This window comes from Chironomus tepperi, unplaced genomic scaffold, assembly GCF_022539635.2.
Source record: "Chironomus tepperi strain 1889 unplaced genomic scaffold, CSIRO-AGI_Ctep_v1 contig_408, whole genome shotgun sequence".
Taxonomy (NCBI): domain Eukaryota; kingdom Metazoa; phylum Arthropoda; class Insecta; order Diptera; family Chironomidae; genus Chironomus; species Chironomus tepperi.
In genome coordinates, this window is record NW_027226530.1 from 459,590 (window position 1) to 474,488 (window position 14,899).

At 32.6% G+C, this 14,899-nt stretch overlaps 1 protein-coding gene across 1 annotated transcript in view; it reads right to left on the reverse strand.

Annotated features, from left to right (window-relative positions):
* Nucleotides 1-770: 770 nt before the first annotated feature.
* The window catches only part of LOC139096873 (putative mediator of RNA polymerase II transcription subunit 29), a 28,496-nt gene continuing 14,367 nt past the window's right edge, over nt 771-14,899 (reverse strand). The window contains exons 2-4 of the mRNA XM_070648628.1: nt 12,235-13,405; nt 3,272-3,432; nt 771-1,032 (exon numbers count right to left, since the gene is read on the reverse strand). Coding sequence (XP_070504729.1) covers nt 973-1,032; nt 3,272-3,432; nt 12,235-13,210 — 1,197 coding nt within the window. The 5' untranslated portion in view covers nt 13,211-13,405 and the 3' untranslated portion in view covers nt 771-972. The remainder of the gene's footprint in view (nt 1,033-3,271; nt 3,433-12,234; nt 13,406-14,899) is intronic.

The window sequence follows — 14,899 nt, forward strand, 5'->3', positions numbered from 1 at the left end:
GTTTTATAAAGAATAAGAAAATTAAATTTTTGATTGAATTTTTCATTATAGCTAATTAATGTTAATATCTCTTCAGCATCCACGCGGAGCACGGAAGTTTTGTATTTAAATTAATTTTTAATTTTTTTTTCTTATAAGCAAAAATGTTTTCCTCAATTTTTCATTTATTATACACGAGATTTTATGTTCATTTAATTTAATTAACTTAGCGATTTTTTTCTCATTAATTGAGATTTTTTTCCTTAATTTTCATTTTTTTTTGTTCATAAATATTTTCAGTTCTTTTAGTTTCCATTTTTTTTTTTCAAGAATTAAAATTAAATTTTTATTTTATACAACTTAAAGACAATCATAAATGCAAATTCTTTGTTTTTTCGTTCACTTTTGTTCTTCATGTTCATTTTTCATTCATTTACTTAAAAATTAATTGTAATATTTTGTCTTTTTTAAATTAATCACATCCACTCAGTGCGATGAAATTATACCTTTTTTGTCATTTAATTGCAGATATTTTCAAAATTTCTTTTTGTTTTAATTTTTCTTTTTTGACATTTGCGGGGAATTTTAGACGAATATTTGGTAAAATTTTTAAATATTTAATTGAGTTTTATTTTGAAAATAAAATTGTAATTTGAATGAAAAATCTCAAATTTAATTGCAAATTGGGCTTTAAATTGTTAATAATTTTTTACATTTTTTAAATAAATTTAATCATTTTAAATTTACTTACAATTAAAATAGACCTTTTTTATCCTTTTTAAAAAATCTGATACTTTTAATAAAATATCCTCCAAAAAATTCAGTTCTTTAAAAATATTCAAAAATTCCCCGCAAAACCAAATAAAGATTTACCTTAAATAATATTAATGCTCTAATGCGTGTATTTCTTTGTTCATCTTCAATTTGTTGTCATGTTGATTATTTTTTTAAACATATTTTAAATTAATTTGTGTAGATTTAATAGTCGATAGCTTAACGACCACGTGCCCATCGTAACAGTGCATCTGCCAGTACATCTAAATGTGCTTTTGTCTGAAAATAAAGAAAAAAATTTAAATTAATTAGAAAATTGTTTTTAAATCTTAAAGGTTAATGCCAAGGATCTGACATTATTTTTTGTAATTTAATTTTCAGCTTGGATGTCGGCATGACTCTGACCCAGGACCAAATTTTTGTACACTTTGGTCTCAAAGTCAATTCTTTAAGTCTGATATTTTAGATCGTAAAAGAGCAACAGGGCGGCAAGAACTTGAAGAGAAAGAGTAACTGACAAAGAACAGCTTTAGCTAGTTTTAGACGCCAACTTAGAGAAGCCGTGGCTAATAGCTGATCCATACGACCATCAAAATAATTAAGGAAATTGGTCTCAGAACAACCTAGCGTAATAAAATCTCAACTATCCCATAAAGAGCATACGACTCCTTATTAAAATAACTAAATAATTTTCGAATTCAAAAAATTGTTCTAGAAAATCCAAAAATAATATTTCCAAATTTTTCGAAAAAACTATGCATCATAAAAACAATTTTGATTCTATCTCATCATTGACATTTACAGAAATAGCTTCTTGACCTTTTTAATATAATAAAAAAAGAGCATTTTCTATGAAGGATTGTGAAATGGAAATTAGTTAAGCTTAAGAAAGCTCTTGTGAGATTGGGTGTCTTAGAAGATGGTGTAAAGGGATTCATTGTAGGTGTTAAGAATGATAATGTAAATTATGATCTGATTGGATGGGTTTAATTAGAATTGTTTAATTTAGGATTGTATAGAAGTTGATGAAAATTTAATGAGATTGGGTTTGGGAAACAATTACCGAGCAGTATAAAGCATTCGCTAGACTACTACATTGTCATATTAATGGAAATACATGAATGGGCTTTGTAAGCATCGTGACGGCTGATTTCCATCATTTTTACTTATTATGTTGCTCATGTTGGGGAATGTTCGGAAATTAGGGAAGAACATCACGAGCCAGGAATAAAATTGTAATCAAACCCTCCTCCTCACTCACCCCTGAGCATTACGTTCCCTTAGCAATTGCTGAATTAACCGAATATCATGAATGGCCAACAAAGTCTTAAGCTTTTAATTAATTTGAGAAATTCGAGACGTTTTCTTGATCTCCTTGAAAGGTTAAGAGGAAAGTAAATTTATCAATAAGGAATTGTTCACTTATTACGTAATGCTCTTACGAGGAGGGTAAGGGGAGGTTGAGATTGAGATTGAGATGAGGGGAGGGTATTCGTTTCATAATAAATGAACGACCCTGTAAACGGAACGATTGCCGTTTTTAATGATTTCAGTTCAAAAACAGATGAAATGTCTACGGTAATCCGAATATGGAACAAATTAAACATAAAAATTATTTTTACCATTAACATCATAATTCATAACGAAAATAAACCTTATTTATTTAACCTTTTTTTTTCCAAAAATATCACTTCTAATCTCCAAAACTTATTCATCCTCATCCGGTCAATCCCACAAAAGCTTACAACAACAAAAAAAAAGTTTAATATTTCTTCATTTTCTATCATTCTCATGAGAGTATCTTCTTCATAATAAAAGCCATAAAAGCCACTAAAACCAACTGAAACTCAATTGTAAGCATAAACCGCCAATTATTAACAACATCAGGCTTTCAGCAACAACAACAACAACATCAGCATTTATTTGTAATTGAAACAATAAATGACATACAAGGAAAGGAAGAAGACAAAAATGAGAATAGAAAGAACATTTGTATGTCTATTTTTAGTTCTTTTTTTGAATGTATACCATAACATGGTTGTGGATGTGTTTCTCATGGGGTGGGTGAGGGTGTTGGGCGAGAGGCAAAGAGAGAAGCAATAATGGATTTTTATAAATAACGCCAGAAAGTCTCAATTTCAATAGAAAAGCAGAAAAAAATTCAATTTTCTTTTAATATTTCTTAAGAATTGTGAAATTGGGTTTGAAGAATTATTTTCCCGAATGGTACGAAGCGGTTACTTGATCACAAATTGGGTCCCAGGTTTGGTGAGACACTGACTTGGGGCAGGATTTGGTTAAATACCGGGGTGACACTGGGAAATACTTCGGATTTGGAATCAATCAACCAAACTATAACATTTGGGTGTCTAATTGGGAATTATTCAGCCCCAGGTCAGCCCGAATATGACGTCAGACCAGATATGATGAAATCCGGCTTCAGACTAGAATTTAGTCAGCCTGGGATAGGCACCATCTGTTAAGATTAATAAAATTCATACTAATAATTATTGCTTACCGTTTTGTAGAACATGCATGCCTGTCGGTCTTCATCCGCACCCTCAGGACAATCAATGAAGCCATCACACAGCACGTGATCATCTATACATCGATATCGTCCCTGTCGGTCTGGTGTTGGACATGCAAAGCGCTCCATACCGTCCGTCGCAGGTGGACATTCTGTTAAGAAAAGAAGAAAAAAAATGAAACGGAAATGAGAAAAAATATTCAAGTGTATGAATAGAAAGAATTTTGCGTGTGCTGATTTTTCTATTATTTTTTATTTGTGATAAAATTTTCTCTATTTTCCTTTCTCATGAATGAAAAAAGAAATAGTTTTTCGGCTCTTATTTTTAGGATTATTTTTGTAGAATCAAGATAGTTGCGGAGGTGGAATATAATTTGGCGTGGTGAAGGGGCGTAGTCAGAAATTGTTGTGGTTTGGGTATCCTGTGACATAAGCTACACATGTGAGTAGCACAAGTTGGTTAATCGATCCAAATTCCGGGTTTAGGTCAGCATGACTCTGACATGGTATCGGGTTCGGTTTAAAATCAGTCCAAGATGGTATGGTACCGGTATTAATCCAAATTCGACACCAAGTAAGAGTGACTTTGACATGGTACCGGATTTAAGTAGAATCAGATAACAAGTCAGAGTCAAATTGGCCTGTTACCGGATTTTTGATTGATTTACCGATTTGGAATACTTGAAGCTTTATAAACATCATTAGACTTGATCCAACATGCTGCCGTTCTTAATTTGTATTCAATTTAGACAACAAAGTCTACATACAGCATACAAATTACCCTAAACAGCTCCAAATGACCCTCAATTCCATGTCATACCCAACATATCATCATTTAGATCCAAAATCATTTACTATTTTCAAACATCTCAATTTCAATCCCATTTCCATTATCATCAATTGATATCACCATTTAGGCTTAGTTCATTGAATTCCAGTCAATAAAATCACAAATTTATATGACATATTTACAAGCAATTGACTTAAATTGTGTACTTAAATCATAAATTTTCAAGTAAAAATTTCAAATTATTCCCCATCATTTAGCTGATCGTATCAGATATATCTAAGGATGAAACTGTTGCGAAAAAATTTCCACAGAATCAATTTTAATAAAGCAGAAATGAAACGAGTTGAATGAGAAAAAATCGAATCTATTTTTAACTCCTTTTTTACATTCTCATACCCATTTATTGTGATAACAATAAAACTACTACAATCATTGAATTCATCGAAGTTCTTCTTTTTTTTAAAATTCAGTCACACATACATCGACACTAAATAGAACAAACATTCGACAAAAAAAAAAAGCTTCACAAATCCTCTGGCTGACTGGCGTGATATGTTGGTCGGAATAGTCTGGACGTTGTGGCGCCAACCTATATCTTCTCAATTTTTTTTTTGTGTGCTTCGCCTTCTTCACCCACTCAATAAAGATAGATGGAATTGCGAAAAAAATGAAAAAAAAAGAATGAAATTTGTGAAATAAGAAGGAATATGGAGAACTTATTTTAGAGTGGGATGGGTGGCACGGGTGGCTGGTATGTGTGGAATGAGTGAACAACTATTACCGCTATTTGTGACAAAGATTTTTTCGTTTTTCTTTCTTATGTCTTGAAAATTGTATTAATGTGAATATAATGGAAGTTAGAGAGGTATTGAAGATGATTGTTGGTGGTGTAACTTATGAATTTGAGGATAAGTGATTATTGGAACTAGAATAAATTGTCCTTTGGGTCATCATATAATTTGAAATTACTTTGGTACGGTACAGTTTATGTCATAATTTACAACTTTAGGTAAAATAATTTGACACACCAGTTGTACCATTGTGCCGTACCAGTGACGTATCTCCACCCCTACCATACCATGCGTTATTGTCCCGCACTACCTTCGGAGGAAATGCCCCCTTAAATTCCACCAATTTTCCCCCATCAACAAAACTATTAAAAGCTCCCAAAACTATCGAAAAACACAGTCAATCGAGCACCAAAAAGCTACACATTTCCCACAACAACGAATTGATATTTCACTCTGTGTTTTTGACGCTTCCCACACAGTTATGAATATTTTTTTTTCTGCTCTGTGTGAATCTGTGAAAAAGGAGGAATATTTTTTTTTACACATTGTACCACAAAATTGTTAATGGATATTGTGTTATTGAGCAAAAGTGTTCTAGTTGCTGAATTGAATGGATGGGAAAAGAGGAAAATTTCATTCATGATATTGTACGGTGTGGTTTTTGAATAATTCTTTTTATGTTGTTTTTTGCACCATTTTTAATTCGTTTTGTAGTTTCACTTTGGTTATGATTGTGCTGCTTTTAATGCTCGGGTGTATAAAGAACGGTCAGAACTGGACATTAACTTGCCATTAACTAGTCATAACGTCCATTTGGGATGGTAAATTCCCACATCGGAATCAAAGTGTATCATGGTCATTTTATCAAACCAAAATGGTCAAGCATCCCTTCTCTCTTTTAAGAAGACATTGTTCAATTTGCTCCAAAAACCCAAATTTTTGAACAAAATCATTCTTGGATTAAGCAATAAATGACCTATCCCTAACCTATTCACCCAATTTTGATGACCTTTATATCCCTCATTTTAATGATCACAATATCCATATATGTTGCTCATTTAATCCTTATCATTAACCATCAGCTACTAAAGCAATGACGCAAATAAATGACCTTCATCTCCATACATACATTCCTACTTAACTCCAATCTGATTCATTGTTGTCCTTCGGAAATTAATTCAGCTCATCAAATTTTCGAGGCAGTTCATCCCCCCCAACCTCCCTCCACTCCTTCGGCTGTATTCATTCAATTCCATAAAAAGAATTATTTCAGCCATTGATTAATGATTAAATCAGGAAACATTTTATTTCCTTTTTTTTGTGACAAAATTCACACAAAAGCTGTCATAATTTTTTTTATATCTTGGACTAAATATAGAATTGTATTACGGTCGGAATTGGAAATGAATGGAATTTCTGCGAAGTAATCAAATGTTGGCTTAACAGAAATAAAATAAATGATTGAATATTTTATAATTGAAATTTCACACTCAGTTAATGACTTTATTTTTATTTTTAGCTATTTTTTTTCGAGATTTTCAATTGAGATTTCCATTTTATGACTGAACAAGATTAATGTCGAGTTTATTTTTGTTGAATTTCCACTGAATAGCACAAGTCGATCAAAAATTCGACCGCAGGCTGGCGTGATTCTGACTTGGTAACTGATTCGGATCAAATGCGGCTCCAGGCCAATGTGATTCTGACTTGTTGCAGGATTCAGTTTATATGCGGTACCATGACAGAGTCACGCTAGTTTGGTGCCCGATTTATGCTATTTGGGCTTGTCATGCAATTGATTTTTGATCCAAAACGATTCATTTGCATCCACAACCCAAATGATTTACTTAAATTATTTAAGGGACAATTTTTTTGCGGCATCATCAAAAATATGACAATAAATTATTTATTGGGTGATCTTTGAGGGTTGATTGAGGTTTGAAGACTACAAAAGGAATGTAAATGTTAGTAAAATTTGGGATGCAGTACAACCTTTAATTATGGGTTCCATTGAGTTGCTGAATCAGCATTTTAACATAGTATGCAAGAGACAATTCTACCCATACACGTACAAAACAAGTAAAGCTTCCACTTGGAAAATATTTTAAGAATTTCTTCTCCTTATTTTTTTGAGTTATTGCTTTGTTTTTCTTCCGGACCCTTAAATTTTCAGTTAAGATTTAAGGGATTTTCAATGTAAAACTAATGGCTTTTGTATACATACATTTTAGCTGACTGGCAGATTCATGAACATGATAAGTTAATAAATGTTATGATAACCATAACCACTTTAAAAGTTATTGTGTATCTTGTAAAAGGAATACCATAAAATTGAGGTGTTTTGAGATAATTTTAGGATTAAATTAAAGGAATCGAAATAAGATGATTGCTCTTTACAGTTTAACTACAGATGTAATTTCCAGTCTATCCCAAATATAGAGCATAAACAAGAAATTAAATAAATCAGCAGAACTTCTACATCCCACGATTAACATGCAGCATAAAGACAACCCTCATGCCTATGAATTTCTTCTTCAAACTACGTCACAGCCTTAAAAAAAACAAAAAAGGATCGAATTTACTTTTCTAAGTATATCCAAATCCTAAAAGAGTAATAAACATTACAAAAAAAGGCTCAAGAAAGTGAAAATCAAGCGGAATGAAAACTTGTTCAAATCTATTTATAGACATCCATAAAGGAAACTAAGCAAATCTTTCAATATCTTCATCTTTCGCTGTGTCCACAAAGCAGAGGTGTAGATAGAATTTTTTAAGTGGACATGGATCTTATATACAAAGGATGAATATGAAAATCGGTCGTGACAAGTTCTCGAGACCAAGATCGAAATTGAGGCCGGCATTGAGGCTGCAAGGGAATTTTCAGACAAAACTCGAGACTGATACCAAGAACTTTAAGTGAATTCAGAGAGAGGACCGTTGTGGATCCTTTGGGGTGCATGATACATGACTTTGAATAGAACATGATACAAGATTAAAGTCCGAATATTTAAATTTTAGTTCAAAAAACATAAGAAACTCCAAAACTTTAAGGATTGTTCCTTTAATCATATTTCCCATAGCTTTAACAATTCTCGCTACATCACTGATACCATCTCAATGAAATTGCTTATTTTTCGTCATTTCCACTATGTTTACTGCCCCATTCACCCAACCCCACTATCTTCTGCCAAGTTTTTTTTCATTCTCAATGTTTTCATGAATGACACCCACGCACAATTTTGAGAATGAAATATATGTGGAAAGTGAATCACTACAAGGATATTATTATGAAGAAGTTGATGACATAGAGAGAAAAAGAGAGGACAAATAAGAATTATTTTTTATTGCCATCACGGATTATAGATAGACGAATAATAATGTAATTGATGTAGAAAATTTTTGCCTTTTTTCGACTAGCTAATATACTGCAGATAAATATGTAGAAGAACATTTTGCGTGGTCGGATTCGAATAAATAAATGAAATGATTTAGTATATCAGCAAATTTTGACGAATTAAGAGCTCTTTCGTGTCTCATGGCCGCTTAGAATGTAAATACTTTTGATGATGTCAGTTATGAAGATGATATGACGTCAAATATCGAAATTTGGATATTTGTAGGATATGTCAGTGCTCCGCGAAAATGAGTTTAGACATCACTGAGATATGTTAATAAAAGTAGGTCTCAGGATTTTCCTCCTGCTTCCCAAAAGTCTTATCTGAATAACATCTTGTATGGTGTCGGATATAAACTGAATCCAGCATCAAGTTCCAGCATCTAGTCAGAGTCTTATCGGGCTGGTTATTAGTTTTTCGATCGATCTACTAATTTGTGCCATTCGGATCAGCTTTAGTTTCTCATTTTTATCTCATTCCTCAACATAAAAGCGCAATTCAGTCCAACAAGAATTTCCAACCAAAATTTGATTATTTCAGTTCTCTAACTAGCCTCCGGACAACACCTTTATATTGTTGTTATCTAATTTTTCCTCCACATACGGCCAGATTTACATGATTTTTTAGGAAGAAAACATTTTTTTCCTCTGAATAGCTGCACATGTTGGAAAAGCTGACTCGAGGCGATTGTAGTACTTTGGAACAGTATTGTACATAATAATTCAGAAAATATTGAGAATGTAAAACGTAAAATTGAATTGAATGAAAAATGTAAATTAGATTGCTGTTACAGAGTAAGAAGTGAATGTTGTAATGGAGTATTTTTTCGAGTGGGAAGCTGGAAGCTTTAATGTGTCGAATTATGGAATTTTTGCGTTAATAATTCGGAATTGAATTTCTTAAATTTGACGCTCCAAAAATTGCTACAATTTAAAAATCATAGATTCTTTATAACTGAATGGAATGGCCAATCTTCCGGAATATGAAGAATAAAAATATACCCTCAAACCCCCAACACCTCACACGTATTTGTGTCATTTACCATTCGCCATTTGGACAACAAAGCTTCATACTAACGTAAAAATGCTCTATGAACACAATGACCGCTTATATTTGCCTAATTTTGACGACATAAAATGAACTGTTCTGCAAAGTACCACTCAGCAAATAAATTATGAATTTTAAATCTCAAAATGAACATCCCGCGCACATTTTCATCACCAAATCATTATTTACAATTGAAAATTAAACAAAGGAAACAAATTTTCAGGAAATTCTTACGACAAAATACACAAAAAAATTTCATTCATTTTACCCAGAATTTGTTTTATCGTTGAATAAAAAAAAATGTCAAATACGTGAAATGTCAATTGAATCTCGAGGCAAAGAGGAAAAGAACAGATTCCTAACTAAATATTTGTGCAACAAGCTGAATTTTTTTTATGTTCTGACATCATTAATTCCTTCGGGCACTAGATAGAAACATTAGGGATATGATGAACATTTGTAGGCAATGACAACATTATTTTACAGGTTATGAATTTTTAATAATAGCCAATTATATGATGATTATCGTAATGGTTATGGTGAGAGTTGGGGTAGGGGGTAGAGGAGGGTTCTGTGTCGTTTTTGATTGGCACTTTCAGAGTTGTTATATGGATGGGAGTAGGAAGCAATCAGAGATTGTTCATTTCCTTGAATTCACTCATCTACTCTGACAAAAGTGAAATCAGAGGCTCCACTTCCCCTCTTTTGACTAAATTCTACAATTTGCAAGGGCTTCTATAATTTGCTACAACCCGTGTATCCAGGATCTTATTGTTTTGGCCTGTACACCAAAATTCATTTAGATCAATAGAAACTGGATTAAATTACGAGTTGACAAAAAGACGTTAGAACTTTTTATTAATGGTATAACCAGTTAGAACTATAAAGAAATCACGCCCAGATACCAACTCTGTTCACTTCATGACACGGGTCCTCCTTAACTTCCAAAATTTCGTTATCTAAGTGAGCAATTAAGGAACATTTCCATTTTCTCGCTTAAAAAAAATTAGAAATTCAGATTTTTTCCTCTCACTTTATTCCTCAAACTTTCACTTCATTTGCATTAGAAAAAAAAGTTCATTTAAACATGGAAAGCCACAAGCAATTTTGATCATAAAATAAATTGCATCATGCGGTAGTCAGTCAGTAAAAATCATATTATTTATGCAAATGAGCCTTTTGATGATTTTCTTTCTTTTTTTGTAGCATCAAATTCAGGAAATCTGTTCAAAAGAAAGCAATTTTCTTACATGTGGCTGAGAAAATTTCATTATCTTTTATTTTTACTTTCAAACGTTTCTGTTTTGATTGCACGCCTTTTTTTTCTTATCATATTTGATTTATTTACATGTGCTTCAAAGGAAATATACTTTTGCTCATTATAATACATATGATTGAAATGATGAGATATTACAGAGTTGGCAACAGTTGGGTTTTATAGCTTGCCAGCTCACATTGCGTAGGTAGCCTTTTCTGCAGGTTTCCAACCTGTGGAAGAACAACTGACGCAAGTCATCAATATGGAAAGTGGCAATCTGTCGAAGCCGTTATTCACCGAGTAAATCTGCATGCATGCCAACTCTGTGATGTGTAGGATCCACGTGTAGGATGATGAAATGATTGAGGGATTTGAAATGATGTACAAATTACTTGCACAGCACTCAGAATTCAGTTTAAAATTTAAATGAAAATTAGATTTATTCTTCCAATAATGACTCAACAACCAATATTTTCCTACCAACATGACGAGGGACAATACTAGTAAGTAATTAATTTTCCACCTAAATATCCAATTCCACAGGTTGAGATGCCACCCCCTGTATCTTCACCGCGATCATGAATGAACGAAAAAAAATGTACGCTGATTGCCTTTGAGCTTATTTGCAATTTTAATTTTGTTCCTTTTCTCATTTCATTATCCAGCCTTGATCATCATCATAATCGCAATCAAATATGAATAAGAGAGAGGAAAATATGCTTAAAAAATTTGATATCGTGAATGTGATGGCAAAGAAGTTGGGAATTTATGTGGGAAGTATTTTCAACATTTTTGTGCTGTTCCTTCACTTTCTTAGAGGAAAAATTAATTTTTGTGAACGTTGAGTGATGCTTTTGGGAGGATTTTGGAGATTCAAATCTTTGGTGTATTTAGAATTGCATCTGACTGACATCTGACTAAGTCAAATCTAGCACGAATGGAACAAGTCGGCTAATCTATCCAAAATCTGGCACCAGACTGATGTGACTCTGGAATGGTACCACCGGCTTGAAATTTCGATTTATTTTCCAACTTGTGCTATTCCGGAAGCTTCATAGTCACCCAACTCATCAAACCTCAGTTCCAAAAATGCAAAATCTCATTCAAAATCAGGAACTTTCTCTTTTCTAACTCAAATTTGATCTCAAAATTTATTTTCCAAATTCAATTTAAAATTCCCTTTGAATCACAAAAGTGCTTTGATTTGTCAATTTTATTGAAGGTTAATTCAAATTCAAGTTGATTTATATTCGCAATTGATATTTATACGGAATTGTTGATTCTTATTTCAAAGTTCAATTGAAGTGAAGATGAATGAATTTTTGTTAATTCAAATTTTAAATTAAAATCTTTTTGAAAAATTTGAATGAAAACAGTGGTTTGGTTGTTAGGCAAAGATGTATGCAAATTGGTGGGTTTTGGGTAAGCTATTAATCTGACAAAACCCAAAGTCAAGTCGGTCTATGGTCGCATATAAAATCGATTAATCAAATTGTGATAACACCGGATTAAAGGTAAGAACCGAAGTGGCCCTGACGGCACCATAACGACCCATTCTTAAGGCAACCAATGTGGTTTGCCTTATTGTGCTCAATTTATTTAAATTGTCCAGAAAAATCAACCACATCCATTAATTTAATACCAAAATAATTTTTTAAATAAATTGTACTCACGGATAAGCGGCACGTCATATTCCCGTTGTCGTCGTGTCGTCCTTGACATCATTTGATTAATCATTGCACCGGAGACATCTTGCATCTCTTCAGCAGCCCCTAAGCCACCGTCACGTTTTCTTTGTGTCTCCTTTAAGTCAGTTTTTTCAGGAATTTTACCATATTGTTCATTCATAATCTGCTGTTGGAGCTGATATTCCTGATACTTTCGAGCACCTTCAATACCAAAGAGCTCCTGAAGTTCACGCTCAAGTTTTCCATCAACTTGTGCTGGTGGATATTCATTTGATGTGAAATTATTAATTTTGGCTGCTGTTGCCGATGTGAGATTATTATTGCTATGATTTTGGATATCAATCGATGATGATGACTGTAATGATGATGACTGATCATTTGTGTCATCAATGTCTGGAGTACTAAAGCTATTCCGTCGTTTACTGTGAGTCTCATAGAACTGTTTGCTACTGCTACTGTTAATCCTGCTCTCTTGCTGTTGCTTCTTACTTTTCCGTGACTTTTTACTTCCACGTCTATTATTATTATTATTATTATTATTATTATTATTACTATTACTATTTAAATTATTGTTATTATTATTATTTAAATTATTATTAAAATTATTATTATTATTATTATTAATATTCTTATTATTATTGCTACTCAGCTGTGTATAGAGCATACTATTGGCATTCACGAGACGTGGCATAAAGTATGGTGAATTACTAGCACGCCATTGTACATCATATACATCAGCACCGTCGATTGTATCAGGACTTAAATCACTAAATTGTTGAACATTCGATGGAATTCCAACGTTGACATCAATCGATGATGGAACAACAGCACCGGTAGCAACAGCAGCAGCATTTGCACGACGATAGCTCACTAGTGACTGCGGCTCAAGATAGCTCGAGGACGTCCGTGTGCTCGTTAAGATACTCAGGTAAGCTAAGATTTTTAAGACTGCACGAAGCATTGCTGATTATGGTTTGAAAGTTTATTTTTTTTTTAGTCCACGGTTGGGATTTTCCTTTTGGGAAATTAAGTTTTTTTTATATTTTTTAATTAGGTTTGATTGGGAATTTCCCTTGACGATGACCCAACTTGTGGTATCCGTGTAACTTTATGAATATCAATGAAAAATAAGTTTGATTGATTGACTTTTTTACTACTGAAATGAGAAGAAAAAATTTAAATTTTTTGCATTAAAAAACTTTTCAGACTCAATTTTTGTTTTCAAATAAAAAATAAGGAAATTGACTTTGGAGCTGTTCACTCGTTACGTAACGCTATTAGGGAGGTTATGTGTCATACGTAATAAGTGAACTGTCCCAAATTGATTATAATTTCTATGTAGAATTTATCGAATTAATTCACTTAAATAGCTATGAATAAATTAATTCTGAGGTTGATGAACTGTTGTGGATTGTAAGGTGGCTTTTGATAATTTAGTTAATGAAAAACGAGTTAATATTTAATGTGAGAAATTCAATTTGCTCTTGTAAGACGATGATGTTCGCAAAAATGAATGAACCTTGCAACTTTGTCGCAATTTGATTCATTAAAATTTCAAAATCTGCAGCATTGTCGTGGTTAACGTTCTTTACGGCTAGATTTGTATCAGACAGGGTGTCTAATTACTTATGACGTTAGATTTTACACTTGTCTGCAAATGTCTGAATTTTATACAATACGTCACTCAAGAAATGACCACAATATGACGAAATATTTGTCAAAAACTATAAAAACACTTCATACTGCACAAGTCATCAATATCATTAAACCATCCACAAATCCTTCTCATACATACATCTACAGCTTCATATAATCCTACACAGATCCTTTCTTGCATCGATATTCTTCTAAATCATATTCAAACCTTCTTTGCTACTCAAATTTATACAAAAAATTCCAACAAACACATCAGGAACCAAAAAAATCCTGCCAAAGATGTATAATGCATCTATGCATTAGTAGAAAATCCCTCGCACATGTGTCGATTTAATTTTAAATGCTTCCATATGTGTTGATAGTTTTGAGCTTCTACAAATTACCGTATATAATTTCTAAAAGACAACATTTAAGTGAAATTTTCGAAAAGGATCCTTAAGAGGTCAAAACATGTTTTCTGGGTATATCCCTGATTTGAAGTAAAAAAAATGTGAATGAGAAAGTAGTTGGTAGACGGGATGACGCTTGACTAAGAAGGATTTCGTATTTGTTCCGAAGAAATTTCAACAGCAAGACTATAAAGGAATCCTTTGAAGTCTTCGACAAGTCTTGGTCTATGGCTTAAGAGCCCTTAGTCAGAGCACCCTCATGACTTACTGTAATCGTGAAGACATACCAATTCCCTAGTGACTACATTGTGCTACTCGGAATACGCCTGAAGTCTTCCAAACTTTTGAATATCACAAAATTAATTAAATTTTACCATATCCATTAAGTTGAACAAAAATATTACATAATTACGATAGCAACACTTGTAACTTAAATTCAAACACAATGTAAAGTGCTTAATGGAAAATAAAATGTTTATTTTGTGTGAAATTTTACCATGGATTCTGCTGGTTGTTTTGAAAATTATTCGAATAACTTATAAGATAATTGAGAATAATTTTGAGGAAGTTTTCATGTTTTGTAAATTTAATTAAGATGAGGTGAA